This window comes from Anopheles coluzzii, chromosome X (assembly GCF_943734685.1).
Source record: "Anopheles coluzzii chromosome X, AcolN3, whole genome shotgun sequence".
NCBI classification, from domain to species: domain Eukaryota; kingdom Metazoa; phylum Arthropoda; class Insecta; order Diptera; family Culicidae; genus Anopheles; species Anopheles coluzzii.
The window spans coordinates 14292742-14311339 of record NC_064669.1 but is presented as its reverse complement, the minus strand read 5'-3'; the positions used below and the strand labels follow the sequence as shown (position 1 = coordinate 14311339).

At 51.1% G+C, this 18598-nt stretch overlaps 1 protein-coding gene across 1 annotated transcript; it reads right to left on the bottom strand.

The window, feature by feature from the left end:
- Positions 1-816: 816 nt before the first annotated feature.
- LOC120948418 (uncharacterized) lies at positions 817-15440 on the bottom strand. The gene is made up of 5 exons (XM_040364707.2): positions 14420-15440; positions 6994-7100; positions 4843-4996; positions 3885-4160; positions 817-3801 (listed from the first exon to the last, which is right to left on the bottom strand). Exons 2-5 carry the CDS (start codon positions 7063-7065, stop codon positions 2336-2338), a joined length of 1968 nt encoding a protein of 655 aa, XP_040220641.1. The 5' UTR covers positions 7066-7100; positions 14420-15440; the 3' UTR covers positions 817-2335.
- Between the last annotated feature and the right edge of the window lie 3158 nt (positions 15441-18598).

The following is an 18598-nucleotide window of genomic DNA, read 5'->3' as shown; positions in this document are numbered from 1 at the left end:
AAGAGTTAAAATTTCATTTGTGGTGGGTTTGCTTCTAACAAACCCAGCTTGGTAGCTGCTGACGAAGCAAGGGGCGCAAATCTGCAGAACGGGTTCTCGGACAGGATCTTATAGGCAGACTCGAGGACGGCGATTGCACGAAAATTTGAAGCATTCCAGCCTGGTGCCCTTTTTGTAGACTGGGTGGATGACACACAGCTTCCACTCCTCCGGTCCCGCTCCCAAATTCTCACGATCAGCTGTAGCATTTCGATGGTAAGCCTCCCTGGCCGAATCTTGGAGAGGTCGGTCAGCAGCCCTTTGCACCATATTATTTCTTCATATGTGAGCTATTATTTTTTTTTCGGCTGCTGATTTTGAAATTGAAATTAAACCGACTCTTCTTCCCATGCCAAACATCGGAACCAATACGATACAAACATAAAAAATGTTACCTTACCAGCTTATTTCAAGATATCCGTAACTGATTCCAGAAATACGAAACCATCCCACGTAAAACTATGACCCTACTCTTCCTCCCAGTACCAGTAGTGATCACAATTACTAACACATGTGTTTACTATACTGAGAGCTATTAATGTTACAGTTTCTATCCCGGCATCCTTCGATGTGATTATCTTTTTTCTAACACATTATAAAACGATTAACAGCCCAAACACAACAACAAAAATATCTGTGATATTTGAACCGAAACCAAACGTTCCCGAACCGTCTGACTTGAAGCTACACAGGAGAATCTATGTCTACATCATCTGGACACCAACTGTAATCGTTTCTCTTACCACAAACAAACAAAAAGTCCGAAACGATCCGACATTAAATAGTAGTGTTTTTGTTTATTTGTTCCACCAGTTGATAGTCAGACAGTACACTAAGCCACCGCATGCACGATCAGCGATCGCGTATCGTTCGCTTGGCGCCTGTTTGGCGCGTTTTCGTAATCCGAAATATCAGATCAACACCGAGGGTTATAAACATTGCACGGAGGAGAGTATCAACTAGCGGAGCAATTCGCAATAAATAAATACCTTTGCTACCTTGGGGAAAGCACACGCGCACGCGCCTGCCACTAAACACTAAACGCTAAACAAAAACAAAATACTAAGTTGAGCATAAGTTCCGCAATGCCTTTGCGCATACTACAATCTACACCACCGTTCTAGAAACGGCTCGTGATACTGTGCTGTCGGTGCGACGGCCGCGCGCGCGATCCGCTACAATCGGACCCCGTGGACCGCATACATCGCACGACAAACGCGAAACCCGCGCGAATCCCTAACGTACACCAAGGTTCGATGTCAGTCTACTTGGCGTTTCTTTGAAAGCGCTTACCTAACAATGGGGAGGGTTACCGTTTGCTTCTTTGTTTGCCTACGTACTTTAGATTAAATAAATAAACTCTAAAACGGATCCTTTTAGTTTAATCTTTGTTAGTGTCGCAGGACGACAGGGCGCGTCGGGCGGGCACCGCGTCTCCTGGCACCGGGCTGCTATGCTGGTAGCAAATCGCTCTGCAGAAGCAGCAGCTTTAGCAGAGCAATCGCCGCAGCAGTACTAATCAGCTGATTAAATATAACGATAATCACCGGTAATATATGTATAAATGTATATGCATATGTATAGATCAGTAGTGAACGGGTGACAACATCCGCTCGAGATACTAGAAAACACGCACACCAAAAGTTTAATTTAACTACCAACCCAGGGTCTTAATAACAAAACAAAACACACGTGCTCACACACACACAGACACGCCCAAAAGCTGCCCAAGCTGCCCCCTGGATAGGAGGCGGCAGGCCATTTGGTGTGTGTATGTGTGGTAGTATGATATACTAAACGCGTTCTTCCACACTATTACCTAACAACCCTATCCCCATTAGATAAATGGTTTACTCTCGATCTCTCTCTTTATCTCTTTCTATCTCTCTCTCCCCCTCTCTTTCTCTCTTTCTATATCTCTCTCGCTCTCTCTCTCTTTCGCTTTCGACTTCTCGAATAGTAAATTATTGATTAATAAATATTGCATTAAACCCGAGAAGATGAAGAATGAAAGAGATGTGTACACGTGTCTGTGTGGATGTGTGTATGAATGTGAGTGTGACAGGTGATGAGGGAGAGGAAAGCTAAGTCGATCGTCACCACCCTGTTGCGGTGACCACTACACGTCTTATGCCACGCTCAGCATACAGGATGTACTAAATCCTTACACATACCGTCATTTATACGATCTTACACTGTTTCTTTTGTGTGTGTGTGTGTGTGCTGCTGCTAGCATATAGAGAGACTAAGGACTGTGTTGGGTATGTGCCTGTGCTTGCTGCACAGGCGACTCCGCTCACTGGCTGCTGGCGTTCAGGTCCATCGGGCGCACAGCAGCTCCACCAACCACCGGGCCGTTGTGCCGCGACCGGAACAGACGCAGCGTCATCCACGTGGCGATCGAGTTCATCGGTGCGTTGTGCGTCTGCGACCGGTTCGCGATCATCTCCTTCTGCAGCTGATATCTGTACAGCAGCGAGCCGGCAATCAGGGCGGAGATGATCGTCGCCGAGATGACGAGGATGAAGAGAATGCTGAACCCGGGCACCGGCATGCAGATGCCGTACACGACCTCCTCCGTAATCTTGCCCTGGAACACGGTGACCGCCTCCTGCTTGCTGTCCGGGTTGAACGCCAGGTCCGCCTCCGAGATGACGTCGTAGATGCCGCTCACGCCGATGTCGGCCGAACGGGCCTGCCGGTCGGTGACGCGCACCGAGCGCCGCTGGCGCAACCGCACGCCCGCCTGGTTGTAGCTTTGGTTCTGCACATCGTCCGCGTCCAGGTTGAGCGCGCGCGGCCCAGCGACGGCCGGCAGCCCCATCCGCTTCTCCGCATCCATCTGGCGCGGCCCGTGCGGGAACTTGTCGTCATCCATCGGCGTGCCCGGACCGGGCATCGGTTTCTGCTGCATCTGGTGCTGCTGCTGTTGCAGCGGCTGTGGCGGATACTTGCCTGGTCCGAGGCCCATGCCGGGCATGCCCGGCATACCGCCGCCAACGCCCGGTGGCCCCGGTGGACCCTGCGATTGCTTCTTCATCATGTCAGCGGACAGTGCGGAATGGTCGCTCAGGAACAGTGACTCGATATCGTCCATCGGTTCCCGGTTGTGGTGATGGTACTGCAGGTAGCTGTCCTTCTTCTTTGCCGGCTGGTTCGGCATCGGCTTCTTGTATTGGTTCAGATGCTTCTCCGTGTGGATGATATCATCGTAGTACACGTCCTGGCCGTTCATGCCCGAGTCTAGGTCTTCCACCGAATCGCCCGCCAGTATGTCGTTGCTGTTCTGGTTCACCAGCGTGTCCTTGCGCTCCAGCAGATCGTGCTGCTTCGCGGCGCTGCCCGGGACGCCCGCCGGACCGGCCCCAACCGGAGCCCCGCTGTGCTGGCAGTGATCCAAACAACCGTGACGGCAAATTTCCACCTTACACTTGATGTGCACGCTGAGCGCGTCCGGGAACTTGAACGCATGGAAGAACGCGTACGTAATGACTGATGCCTTATCGTCTGGGGCACGCGCCTTCAGGAAGCGGGAAATCATCTTCGGTCGCAGTACGCATCCATACTCGTCCGACAGCTTGATCACGTGGCCGGCCCCGTCCGAGGCGACGCACGACTTTACCCGCATGTCGAACTCGCCGCGGAAATCGTTGATCGCCACGACGAGCGTCATGGTGGAGCCGAGCGGCACGATACCACTGACCGCCGGTGCCCAAGGGCCCTTACCCTGCTGTATCTCCATCCAGCAGTCCACGTTATCTCCTGCGAAAACAGCAAGCGGGGAAAGAGCTCAGGTTGGTGAACTACGAAAAGCTGAGTTGCAGCAATCGGGCGAACAAACTTACCTCGGAAGTCTAGCTGAATAACGTCCAGGTCGGCAATCACCATCGGCGGCTTGGATGCCGTCTTCTCGTAGTCGTTGAACCATTCGCAGCGCAACCGCTTCGCCTCGTCCCACACCTCCAGCAGATCCTTGTCGTACTGGACCACAACCGTGTTCTCGTAGAACTGGCCGTTCAGGTCGGGTTTGGTGCCGCACCGCGAGTACGAGATGCGGAAGGTGAAGAACGTTTTCCCGGTGGACGGAGGCACATAGATGCATCGTGGATCGCTATGCTGACCTGGGGGGTGTGAAAGAATGGAGAGAATTAGGGTATGCAATCCACGTTATGGGTCCAACGGAATCATTCGTTTGAATCTTCAATGAAGAGTACTAAATCGTATCTAGAATCTAACTCATCTGAAAGCTTTGTAAAGGATTCACAAATTTTTCTCAGAATCTTCAAAGAAGTATACCACATAATATCTGAAATTCAAATCTTGGTTGGTTGATTGTTTGGCTTACAGAAACTTTAAGCATCTCTGATTCATCCGTCTCACAATTTCAAATCTTGGAACGCATGTCTTTGGAAATACGTCTCTAGAAATAAGATTATCAAGAGCTCAGAGTATGATTCTTTTTTTATGTGTATGAATCATGAATTTCAATAATCATGAATCCTAGGATATGATTGATTCTTGTTGATTAATCTACATGTATTATATGATTCTACACCTTATCTGATATGGCTAGACGACTTTCTTGTCTCTAGGTTATATGACCTGCAGGTATATGCAAATGAATTTTTCAATTTCTTGAATTCTGGACAATTCATAAATCCTAAAGTATTCAGATATTGGTCAAGATATTATATGTTAAAAAGTTGTATGTATATCTTTGAAGACTCATTGATAGCCCATTACAATCCTGTATCCAATGCATTCAACACAACCTACAACACGTGCCAGCAGTGCGTTACTCACCTTTTGAGCTTACGATCCCCTCGAACGGTGCCGAGAATGACAGATGAACGTCCATGTGGTCCTTGCCGCACATTACCTCCAGCGCCGTTATCGAGGGCATACCATCTGGGCGCTCGACCGGCCATATTTCGTTCGTTGGTGCCGCTAATTGGATCTATTGGCGAGATACAAAGAGTATACACATTACCGCCGTGGGCCAAAAACTTGTGGGCGACTCGTGGTCGCAACATACAAAGAAAGCATAAAAAAGGAAATAGAGAGAAAGGGAAGAAGGCAAGAGAGTGGGAGCAAGAAGGTGGAGAATAAATGGAATCGTATCGTCAGCCTATGCAAGAGTGGTTTCTGAAGCAACCACTAAATGTGTGCCAGAAGGAAACTAGTTTTTCCCGCTAGAATTAAACCGGACACTCGCGACCCCTCTGCACGTGCAGTGAGTGACCCGTGTCATCGCTGGAGCTGGGTGTGCAATTTGTTTTTCGCCCCGTTTTGCTGCACCGTGCACTCGCACTCATCGTCAACCCTTGGGCCCGAATCATATTGCAACGTGAACGGGATGTGAATGGAACCCAGTCCGTGTATTGGCAGTTCCTGTTTTGCGGCTCCGGGCTACCTCGCCCATCAATCTGGGCGGGCGTCGTCGCTGCGAACAAAATTGACGGGTACAACTTCCTAAAATGTTCGCATCGAACACGGCAACCCAAATCCGCGGGAAGGTTTGGCCCATCGGTCCCCAAAAAAGTAGGTTGAGCTGCTGTCATTAACAAGTGTGGAGTGGTTTCCTTTCCTGCTCGCATTCTGACGTACCGACGTGGTGCGTAAAGCTATTCGCTACATCCCGGACGGAGGCCAGCGGCTGAGCGTCAACCGTGGCCTCTCTCGCCGCCTTCGGCTAGCGCCTCTCACCAAGCCTCACACACGTTTGTGTGCTAGTGTGCATGTATGTGTATGTGTGTCCACATTCCCAAAACCGGACCGGCGGCAGAGAGAGAGAAGGTTCTTCCGAGACTGACCATCCCGACCCATTGCGGGTGAATCTTGCCCGGGACCGGAAACTTTATTGTACCCAACCCGCCGGTTTTAATTATACTTTCATTTTTCATTGCTAATGGGATTCGATTGCTTCGTTTCCACCGGTATCTCACTTTAGTGCGCCCCTTCTACCCAATCTCGAAGGTGTGTGTGTGTGTATGCTTCTAGATACGTTTTCGATCGTTGCCTCTTATTATTGTTTTTTAATCCCGGACTGTCCAGGCCACGGCTACCGAGCACTCGGTTGTGGTGAGCCAAACTGTGGCCCCTTTCTAGAGCCCGTTTGCGCCCTGCCCCTGGCCGGCTGAGGCAGCGAGAAAGGTGAACCGAAAGTGTGGAGACAACAGCGCGGGCGAATGATCGTGCGCTGGCGGCAGAGTGCGTGCGAGAACAGGTTGCTCTTTTTTTGTCTTCTTTTTGGGTTGGAATTGGGCATTGGTAGAAGGGAATGCCCACATATATCATTATCGGGATGTCGGAATTTTAATTTATTTCTTCATTGTATATAGCCTATGGCCGGGCTATGTTCGGTACACCCGGGGGAACGGACGGTGAAGGATTGAGTTCCTGGGAAAGCGTTCTTCCAAAAGAGCTGGCAGGTATTGGGGAGGTATGCGGCGATGTAGCGAGAGGAGGGGAGAGAGTAGATAAGGAAGCATTAACACTTTAAGCGCCGTGTCATATAAATTCGCATGACGGTTTTGCTCACCGTTCAGCTTTGCATCTGACGCTCAGTGATTCTCTTGAGAACGAATCAGGTAGGATCGAGCGAACGAGAACGGCATGTGCTACGCCGCTTATCGCAATGAAACAAAAGAGTGATAACAATGGCACGAGAAACTGTCGCTCTCATCGCTCTCTTGCCATGGGCTACGTGCTCACTCAAAAACTGTGACGTCAGGCCGGCGGTCAAAGTGTTAACGAAATGCTATGTAATTTTGATGCAATCCGCCCCGAGTGGGAAAATCAAATTAGCATGAGTGCCAACTCATCCAGTGTGTACATTGTGCCAGATCTCGGAGGAATGGCTTATGTCGGATTTCTTGGGGAAAATGGGGTTGTTATATTTTTGGGGGATTTTTGGTTCAGCCGCTGACATAGTATGTATTAGCTAGTACTTACCAGGTAGCATAGCGCAATCAGTACAATTCGATGGGCCCACATGTTGCTAGGACCCCTACCCGTGCTCCACATGGTTGGAGCCGTCCGAGAACTGTTGTTGGGTTGCGCTGAAATGAAATGTGCAATGAGAGAGAAAGAATTACTACCGGGTGGCTCACTCAACCGAACCGTATTAATTTAATATCTAGAATTGATAGTCCAGCAGCTCTTGCAAAGATCGAAACTATGAACCTGCGCCAAATAAACAAAACAAAAAACAAACATTTGAAATTCAACACCTTACGCGCTTGACTGCGTAGAGAAAATTGATCTCACTGCAGGCCTTTTATTTCCAGTACTTTTTGGGACAGAGCTACGCGGGATCAACAAGTGGCCGTGAGGTCCACCGCGAAATGATACCTTGGGACGGTCTCATCGACCGCACCAGCTCGATTGCATCTCCCGACCTGTGGCTGTGTGTCTCACGAGTCCGACAATGACGCTACACTTTCCGGTGGAATTCTGGAGCAATGCCGGGGCTGCGTCACTTTCACCCGAACGCGATGATCCAGGCCGGGAGTCCCCGAGAGTTGACGCACGGGCCCAAGATGAAATGGAGTTGATTTATTTGTTTGTATGGTGATTAGACAGCTATTTTTCCTGCTTCCCATACCCCGGGGTTTTTTGTTGTTGTTGTTCTCTTCTCATTCAACCTTCCATTCATTCATTCACAAAGCTTTGGGCTGCTTGGTGGCGTCGGGCCACGGCCGTGGGTTGTGCTATGACCGGAGAAAGATGAGTGTACCGATTCACCTTACAATGTCGACTGACAGATCGGGCTGACACGCTACGGTTGTGGCTGTGCGCATTAGCATCTGCACGCCAACCGAGGCGCCGCGTGTACCGTTTAGCGGAGAGCACTTTCGTGTGCTGTTTTGTGTGCTCCGAGCGATTGGTGAGGCACTTTACAAACGAGACCATTCGCTAGTCTAGCACGCTACTGTTGGTGGCTCAGTGGCAAGTGGTAGCTATTGGTGGAGATGTACCTACTGCAAGATGTAAAGATAACTGATTTCGTTATCCAAACATCAGTAGCTCGTTACATATCATCAAAGCTACCATAGTTACTTCAGCAAGCTGCTTTTGAATTGTTTAACATCTAGCACAGTAAGACGACCAGATTAAAAAAAAATAATTACCTTTTGCTAATAATAGAAACAGATTACTAGCAGCTCTAGCTATCGATTGAAAAGTAACTTTGGCTTCTCAAACCCATTCCATCCCTACATATAGGGGCATTGCAGCACAACTCTCTGTTCCGTTGAGCAATTATTTCGGAACGGTGCTCGGCTGCCGAACACTGATTGACCTACTGTCTCTGTGAGGCCGTTCGACACGCAGCAGTGACAGGTGCTGTTTACGATTTAAGTGAAATCTTACTGCGCTTTCGGAGCGGAACGGAACTTCTTCCCGAGATGCCGATGAACGAAATGTGTGTGTGTGTGTGTGTGTGTGTGTGTGTGTGTGTGTGTGTGTGTGTGTGTCTGTGTATTCGTCCGGAGATAATGGTTGAAAATGATGGTGCAGCGGTCTCATTATGCACTCATATTGCGTGTTATTTGACATAATTTGAAAGCACACCCCTGGACCCCTGGAGTGTCATCTGCCCATCAAAACGAGCACAGGGACTGATTTCGTGCGGAGAGGAGGAGCGATAAATATCTGCTAGAGCTCACAGGCCACAGTGAATGCTCCATTTCTTAAACACCGATCTCAGACGTCTTCTTCCGCCGCACGATACAGATTGGCGTCTATCGGAAAGGCTCTGGTGAAAGCTTCTCCAAACCACTTCCAGCGGGATGGGGTTCCCTTCTTATTTATTGAATAATTAAAATATTATGCTTTTAATTTGACAGCACCGGCAGTGTGTGCCCGCCGCGCAACGAAAGCCGTTTCTCACGCTCAGCCCACAGATACACGGCGAATACGGCGTGATGAATTATTCAAACGAATCAAGCAAAAAGCCTTCATAATTCGGTGCGCGATAAAGCAAACCGACGACGAACCTAACGCCAAACAAACTGTTGCGAGTGCGCTGCCGGCGCAAGCCGAGGCCCCAAAAGCGAGAAGTGTGGTGCGAGGTTTGCCGTTTTTCTTTCACCCTCTGCTTTCAATTTGTGTACATCTTTGCGCCACATCGGCAAATCGGAGGAGCTGGGAGAGCATTCGCCATTATCGCCGAGCGTTCGCAGCATCGCACAAATGTGGAATGCGGTATCCGTGCGGCGCGGCTTGACACCCGGGCAGGCGGGAGCGCTTTCACTGCGGCGTTCGCCTTGCCCGAGAGCGCTTGCCCGACATTCCGGTTCGCCTGGGCTGCGGCGCTGAATTGAAAGCGTCTTCGGGCCGTGCTGGGCGGCCGAAACGGCTTGGGCAGGTGTGTTTTGATAGTGGATCCTCAATTCTTGGCTAACGCTAAACGCTTGACACTTGGACGCTCATCCGCTCAATGTCTTCAAAGTTCCTCTGGGGAAATCTGAGGCTTACCGTACCTTATCCACTACCAAACCCCCGTGGGAACGCGTTTCTATCTAATGAAAAATTACTCCCAAGCGGTGTGTGTGTGTGTGGTTGATCGAGGAAATTAACATCCATCAAGCGGATGCTAGCGTCTGCCTGGGTGGAAAAACCCGCGTGAGATGTTTTGTTGTGTTTTCCCACCTGATGGCGAACTCGCTAGACACACTCACACACGCCTCGGAAAGAAAGCTGGATCGAAGCGAAAAACGTTCAAGATGAGACACTATCAACCTTCAGGTCCTCCGATGACGATCGGTACCATTAAACCAAGTTGTACACTTTTTTAGTAGATCGAGCCATATTGCTGGTATGCCCCAGAGTCGTACACGAAGCGTAGTGCACGAGCTAGCCAGAGCCAAAGAGAGTGAGCGAGAGAGAAGGATAGATAGAGAGAGAGAGAGAGATACGAAAGACAAGATGGAACAAAAACGAAACGAGTACGAGGCTGTAGGGTGAGCGAAAACAGAAAACAAAAACCTGCACCATGGGAAGAACGAACGCGCCAAGCAAACGAGGGCATTATGAGAAAAAGAAAGTTTCTTTCGCCTCTCCTTTCTTCCGTCGAGGGCAACTGCACCGGCGCTCTGTGGTTTGTGTGTGTGTGTGTTCTCGCGGGCCAGGTTGGTATCTTGCGCCGCACCTAGCACAGGAATGTGGGCTCAGTATTGTCAAAACGGCAACCCCAGCATCCTTTTTCGCGCTGGAAAGCGTGTATGTTTCAAAATCCTGAAGTTTTGCGTCGCAACTGCAGTCGGCTCCAGTTTGGGCAATGGAGGAGCGCTTAATGGATTTTTAATTATTGATCGATCACACCGACACACATGCCTGCACAAAGTATGTACGGGTTTTGATCCAAAATGCCATCTACGGTAAGATTTCATTTTGTTGTTGTTGGTTTGACAGGTGTACCTGCGGATATTTCCCTGGAATAGTTGTACCAACAGGTTATATTCGTGTTGAAAAATCCCTGGTCAACGCATCTCTAGCCGATGGCAGCATTGCAAACCCGCTAGACTCACTAACTGCCCCACGTCCATCATACACTAGCAGCTATCTTCGCGATCTTAATTGTAGCTACAAGAAACTGGAACTAATTTCAATCCAACTTCGGAAAAAGAGAAACTTGGCCGACGAACGGTACCCAACCGGTGTCGTTTATCGCTCAACACTTTCCTCCCTAACAGCCATGGCAGGCGCGCGCCATCAACACCGCTGGACCGGCTGGACCGAGCCGTACTGCTTGGATGTGTGCCGCGGTTAGCCGCCTCAAAAGAGCCTTATCTCTGAAAGCGGAACAAATACCGTCCGCGAAACACATCCGGACATTCGCACCTCCAAGTTTGCGCAATCCCCAACCCACAAAAGAAAAACAAGGAATGCTAAATACTAGTCGGAAACGTGTTGGGAAGATATTTGAGGGCTAATCGTCACCAGACACTTTGCGCACATTTGGCAACTGATTTGTGAAGGGATTGCCTTAATAATCCGACAGTGAAGAATGGTGCCGCCATCTGCAAGGGGGAAGCGCATCCGACACCTTCCATGAAATGGTCCGGACCGTATCGATGACCGTACACGAGCGCACATTTCTACCACTTTAGCGATCGCACCATTTAAGGTACGCTAATTGGGCTCGTCGCCTGCTGCTGGACCGCATGTTTGCTACCGCTCCGCGAAGACATTCCAGCTTCACAAGCTCCAAGAAGCGGTGCAGTGGGGCGAAGGGGAGGGCATGGGAAACGAAACCATAAAATCGTTTTGAACGGTGCGCACGGTGAAACCCATCGAGAGAAAACGGGGGAGAAAATCCCCTTGTCATTAGATAATGACAACTAATAACGCTTGCGGTTTATCGTTATCTGCGGAGCGTTTTCACTCGGGAAAATTTTCTATTTTCTTGTCGTTTTCGTTTATTATCTGCACGGTTGCAGCACTCGCGTTCTCTCTTTTTCTCGGTCGCTTTCTATCTCGTTCGCTGTCACCCTGTGTCGGTATGGGCCGCGTACCGTTGGTTCTGGAGCCCGAACCGGTGAACGTGGAGGAAATAATCGGTGAAAGCATAATTCCGTTTGATTGACTTCAAGCAAAGCCGCACGGCCGCTCTTCTCACCAAGCCCGGACGGAGAGCGGATCGGCGTTAGTAGGCAACGGTGGCAACCTCCTATGCCTTCCCGCATATCGCCGTACACTGGGGAGATTTTTCGTGCGAAAATGGTTTCGGGAGGAGCCAGCGCCACGCTTCAGGGTTTAGGGGTTACTTCCTCAAGGAAATATGGTTACCTTGGCGCAATCGCATTGATTTATATCTGGGCATTAGCGTGGGCATTTGGGGAGCGTTTCTTCCCAGGCTTAACTTGGTCGGCCGAAATTTGTCCCATTAGGCAGCGATTGCATACCCGACAGTATCTCCCGGCTGCTGGGGAGTGGTACGGAGTCTGCACGCGGGTCAAATCACGCCACTTGCACTCAACCAGTACGTAGCAGGGGCAAGATGCCGGACCTTCGAGAGACGACACCAGCGAAGGAAATACCGATGTACCGGTTCGCAGTCTTCACGTCGATTAGAAAATCTATTGCCCGCTGCTTGGGAAAGCTGCAGCACACTGCCTGGGTAGTCGAGTCGGTCCAGGGGAACCGGACTCCGTCGACCGGACCGCGTAGCCAGCGGAGCGAGTGTACAGTACCCCCTTGTCATTACGAATTACCGAATCTCGGCACGGCGGACCTGCCATGAATTAAACATACGATTCTGCGGACACCTCCGGGCGGCTCCAAGCCCCACGGACGCTACCCGTGCTTGGGATATTAACCCCGATATTAGCGATTCATCGACTCGACCGTGTTTTAAGCCTCGGTGCCTTGGCGGGTTTTACCTTGCTGCTCCGTATCACCTGCTGACCGATTTCGCTACCGCCCGTTATGGGAAAGGCGAGCGGGCGAGAGTTGGCCGCGAGAGCCAAACCTCGATCTACGGTGTGATGCCTTACGGATGCAGAAAGGCACAGAGGAAGAAGAAAAAACATATACACTTGTGGCGTGTATGCGAGAGGTGAAAACAGAAAGAGAGAGTGTGTGTGTATATGCTGCAGGAGAATGAAACTTAGTTTCACCAACCCCATTTTCAAAAGACGTGCGGTCGTACACACATTCGTTCCTCCGATTTTCACCACACCACACTTTCTGTGTGAGAGCGCGGGCACGTACGCTCAGATAGCTGGTGGCGCGGACGGAGAGGCCTAGCTCATCAAGCGGTTAGCGGAAAATCGAACGGGATGAAAAGGGCTGCCAGAGGTGGCCGTGGGTCGTCCGGGACGCTACGGCTAATCGGCGCAGATCTTACACACGAGCTCCAATCAAGGCTTTCCAATTCCCAGCCGCGCTCGGGCAACTTAACGGCGTGTGCGCGGCACCATGCAGCCACGTGCGCAATGGCGCGCATGACCCCGTTGCGATTAGCTGCTCACCTTTTGGCAAGGACACATACACACGCATCCGCTGCCTATGGACGGAGCATCAGAAGTGCCAATAAAACAGAACAAAAAAAACCCTCCATTCTGGAAGTAAACAATGTCCCACAAATTCTCCAATTGTTGGAAGCTGGAGCCTCAGAGAACCCGGCCCGAGTTAGGCGGAACTGGAGCAGTGGCGACGGGACCGCTTGCTTACTGACACAAATCAGTTCAGCTTTCCTAGAGTCGAAGACGATTCGAATCCTATTTCATACTTCCCTGCTACCGCTGCTGCTGGCCCGCAGGCTCGCATTACCGTTCCGTACGATCGTACCGCCGTATCGTTTTTCCACGCCACATTTTTGCTTCATCTTTCGCATTCGCTCACCTGCCCAGCGTGCAGTGCTGCACTGTTATGCCATCCCTGTATTGCAGAAAAAAAGAAGAGAAGAACATTCCCCCAAGTCCTCGCCACTCCCTTCCCCGGGCATCCTTCCCCCACCGAACGCGGCGAAGGTTTTGCAGAAGAAAGCGCGAACAGCGCGCGTACGGAGCAAATAAAAATGGGAGCAGTAGTGCATCTTCCGATGCACCTTGCACCAGCAAAACCACATTCAACATGTTCCGTTGTCCGTTGTGGTATACAGGCTGGTACAGACACACACAAACACACAGAACCTCTCCGTCTCGTCTTTGCGCGTCTTCGTTCGCCACCGTGTCCGGGCGATGCGTCCAACCCATCTTGAGCAGCGGATGAAGACGGCGAACAAACAGCGTGTGGAGGCGCAAATATGGGTAATATCTTTGCCGATCGAGACGAACAGAGCACGCGCGTGCGCGCACCTTTAATGCACCTTTGGGCATTTGCTTCACCCGCCCTTCCTTCCTTCCACTCGGCTTTGCGACGCCCAAACTTCAGCATTTTTAGCATTTAGGACACCCGAAGCTGCAGATACCGCATTCTTCTGCCGACCGAAAGGAATGTATGCCCACTTCGTCATACGACGGTCTTTCTCCTGGACTCCGAGCAGGAAGGGGGGAAAGTCACCCGCGTGAAAGTGAGCGGAGAGATATCGAGTGTCCGCCCGTACCACGTTGCAGCCTAGCCAGGCTTTCGATCCGCGTTCGCCAGCCCGCAAAAGGGTTGCCGGGCCGGAACGGTGCGATGATGCGGAAGAGCGAAGCGCGGAAACAAAATCGCACACAAGACAAGGGAGGTACAGTACATTCCTGCGTGCGTCCAGTAGCGCCCGGGAGTCGGGCGGGCGCAATGCATGGATGGATGCTTATGTGGAACATGGGCCGCCCGAATGAATCATGCGCGAAACGTGCCGAAGATGAGTCAGGAAATGAAATCTCTGCTCGAGGTACGCGTTGATGCCGCTCGGTTAGCAGTGAGGTCAGTGAGCAAAACATACCTGTGGAAAGCTGGCTGCAGAGGTGCACCAGTGACCCTGATGTCCTGCTGTATCACGGAGACTCCCGGTGCGTGTGATATTTGATGATCGGTTGAATGGCGGATTGATTGGACGTTCGGCAACAGCTTGAGAGGGTCGTGCACTGCGTCGCGACCGCTTGGACCGTCCGATGAGTAACAGCTACCAGAGCAGCTAACAGAGCAGCGCTAACTTGCTCTGCCTATACTGGACACTTGGTGGAATTTTTTAACACCGAAACTAAGCACACCCAACAAACCACTCACTGATCACTGATCATGCGCTCCCGACCTACACCTTCTCCAAGCGGTTGGAGATATTCAAAAAAAAACTAGAGGAACCTCCGCTCTCGTGTCCTCTGACCTGAATTCCCAGCAAACAGTCCAAGTCCCTTTGCCTTGGCTTGGCTGCTGCAACACTGGAGCGAACCGTTTGGGAAACCGAAGCGTTTGTCGCAACACTGCACCCGACAAACCACGCTGGAAACCTTTCCCCGGGTTTCCGGGCGTACCTCAGATGACGGCGACGTCCACGTCCCGTTTTCACAAAAAAAAAACCAGAAACAACTCAATTCACTCACAGTGCCCAGTGGTTGGGCGCTGCCTTGGGGCGCTGGGTACTGTTGCAACGAAACACTGGCTTTTGCCTTCTTTTACGTACGCTGTGCTCTGGAGCTGGAGACCGTCACGCGGACAGGTTCCGAGGCTTTAACACCAAACAGTTGCCGCTGCTTAAGCGGCACGGCTTAACGGCCGAGTCTAAGACAGGCTGAGGCGAGTAAGGCCGTGAGCGCACGTGCTATCGCGACCAGAGACGATTGGGGAATGTCCAACCGTGCAGCCCAGGGAGCCCGATGTAGCCCGGCCCGCACAAGAGCCACAGCGTTGCCCGAAGCGCCCAAAACGCTCCGCCAGGCACCGGTGCGCGCCCGCTCAACGGGAAACGCATCGCACGAACCGTCGCCACTCTGCCACTGCCTGTGTAACTATCTCTCTTTCTCTCTCACACACACACACGCGCACAGGGGGCTCTCTCGCTCTCTTGCGCTCTGCCGGTGTGCACACCGGGACCGGTTTTTCTTTGGCCCGGCAGACGCCATCTCGCTCTCGCACGGCCTAGCGAAGCAGCCGAAGTCCCCGCAGCGTAGCAGAAGCAGATCAACGATGGTGATAATACAGGAGCGACGAAGGTACCCTCTACACACACAAACACATAAATTCTCAGCCTGTGGCAAGTGGGACGAAACCCGCTGAATCGCTTATGACGAACGCAATGTGCCTGTGGTAATGGTGTGTACGTTATTTTTTGTTTCTGTCTTCCTTCTTCGTCTGCCGAGCCGAGAACGGTGTCAACGGTGGAGCCTCCGTGGAGGGGAAGGGTTGAAGAACGCCACACGCAACAGGCCCCATCGAGCGGGCGCGTACCGTAAACACCGTACGCTGGGGCACGCTGGGAACAAGGGACGGCAGAACCGAGCGAGTTTTGGTAGCGAGATGATAGCGCTTTCTCCGCGGCCTGGCCGGAGTTGTGGTCCGCAAGACGGGAGGTGAAGAGTGTGCTGAAGAAGACTACCCAGTGGTACATTCATCGGGGGACACTGGTCTTCTTGTTTGTATAGTTTAGGTTCGAGGTTGGTTTGTGTCCCCGCATGCCGATCGGCTCAATTCTTCAGGTCGATAAGATGTAACTGATGCGAATTTCCCTAGGTACTCTGATATGCATGATGGGAGTATTCCTCTGTCCTCCCCCTAGACACTACTGCTAATTGCCGATCGGGCGAGGAGCTCGTCACACGTTAGAGTGTCTGGAGCTCGCGCTCCGTGGGGATTCTTCAAGAAACAGGTGGTCTTGACCCTGTTTCGCTGTCAGACACTTGCTCCACATTATCTGTCGGGGTGTCTAGAGGCGGCTAGGGATGACACCATTGTGCCATAGCCCCACTTAGCCGCAGCCCCAGCCATTCTTGACCAGGCATGCAAATTATGGGCAATAAGCAACGAAGATTTCTTGCCCCCAACACAAGGTCTGTATGAAGCGATTTGTTGTTGTTGCGTGGGAACCACTGCCAGCTCGGGTTTACCGTAATCGACGATCCGTGGTGTTTGTTGTTTGCGATACCTTTCCCCCAACAAACAGTTCTTTGCGCCCTGTGCGACACTACAGTCTGACAGTTGTCACCTGTCCTAATTGGGTCAAGTCGCGCTTCCTTTCTGGGGCCTCCCGTCCCACCGGAACCGTCTCATTAAGGATTGGTGCATTTGTTTGCGCGTTACCATCCACGGAAGAGCCGCTCCTCATGCTGCCAGAATGCAGCCGAACCCCCAGCCTGGCCGGGACAGTTGCTGGCCCTGGACTACCTTGGTGGGACTACTGGTTCATCAACATTCTATCGTCCAGCCCTGCGCAGGCGGACGAGGCAAACCGACACCCCGTTATAGTCCGCCCGGTTACGGACTGAAAAAAAAACCTGCCCCCACGTCCTGGTCCAACTGCGCCATCTGCACATGTGCAGATGGCTCTTTCGCCCGTTAATAACTGTGTCGCGCGGGCTACGTCAATAGGCTGGCTGGCTGCGCATCCGAAATGCGTGGCCAGAAAAGGCTAGCACATGGTCAGCACACGGTCGACGCACACACACACGCATAGATGCACACCAGGTCCAACCTTCCGGAACTGGCCCGTTGCCGGGCAGACACACCGAGCAGTTGCGTTTTTGATCGTTATGTTACGCACGAGAAGCGGCCATAGATAACGGTGAACGTGTCTTACGATTGGCCACAAGCTGGCCGCCTGGAAGAACACACACACTAGGGGTAAGCGAGTGGCCGGCCCGCGATGCAATGTGGATCGTTACAGGTGATTTCTGTATTCAGCGAACTTTCTGTACGAAAGTAATTGAATTATTTAGAGACAGAGCATCCATTGAGTGGACCAAGGGTATTGGGGGCCCAAATTGGGTGGGTCATTGTTTATGATTTATTTTGAAAATAACTTCTACAATCGTTTTAGTTTAATTAGCTAATCGATTAATTTTGATACAAGATTAGCCGAATCACTTATTTCAATAGCTCAAATAATTGATGTTGCTGAGACGGCTTGTGGGCTTAGACTAAACTTTATTTTATAATTATTCTTACGCTATCCTATTTCATCCTAATCCTATCACTAACACTAGTGTGTACATGCTTAGGTCACGCTCTAGGCGTGAACAGTCATCTTTCATCTAAATTAATAGATGTTTCCAATTATTCTCTTAATTTTGTATTAAATTCTGCATTTGACGCAGCGTTAGCTCATGCGAATGAAAATCAATATAAATATGTGTGGTTGTCAAACATTTTTTCTGCTAGACTACAACAAGCTTCGCAGTCACATTAAAGTTACTCAAGAATCTGAGATTTTTACAGCGTAACAAGGGGGTCAATCCTAAATGCCAAATGCACGTGAATTGACAGCATCTCCCTCTCTCTCTCTTTCTCTTGTTGGCCTGCTCACGATAGAGCACGTCGATGTGACATGGCCCGGTCAACAACAATTCTCCAGGAGGCTCGGTCCCTGGCTGCATCCATGTACACACGATTTCCGACAGGTCTCGCTTCACCTGGTCCAGTCATCGAGTTCGCTGTGCTCCCCTGCGCCTTATGCTGAACTGGGAATCGTTGTCTAACACCTTCTTGGTGGGGCATGAGTCCGGCATCCTCATAACATGTCCCAGCCATTGTATCCTGCCAGCCTTTGTCACCGTCAGGATGCTCGGTTCGCTGTACATGCTCGAACACACCGCCAAAGATGGTCCGGAGCATGCGTCGCTCAAACACACCCAGAGCGTTTGCAACCTCCGTTCGAATGGTCCAGGACTCGTGTCCATAGAGGACCACCGGACGAATCAGTGTGCGATATATCTCACATTTCGTGCGGGCTCGAATTCTTCTGGATCTCAGCAGTCAGTGAAGCCCATAGTATGCATGATTCCCCTGTACAATGCGTCACCGGATTTCGGTGCTGATGTCGTTGTCCGAAGTAACGACCGTTCCGAGATAGCATAACTCCTTTAGTACCTCGAGATTGTCGCCGTCAACTAATACACTGCTTCCCAGATGGTTTGAGTCTCCGGCAAGCAGGTACTTCGTTTTCGTCACATTGATTCTCAATCCAATTCTT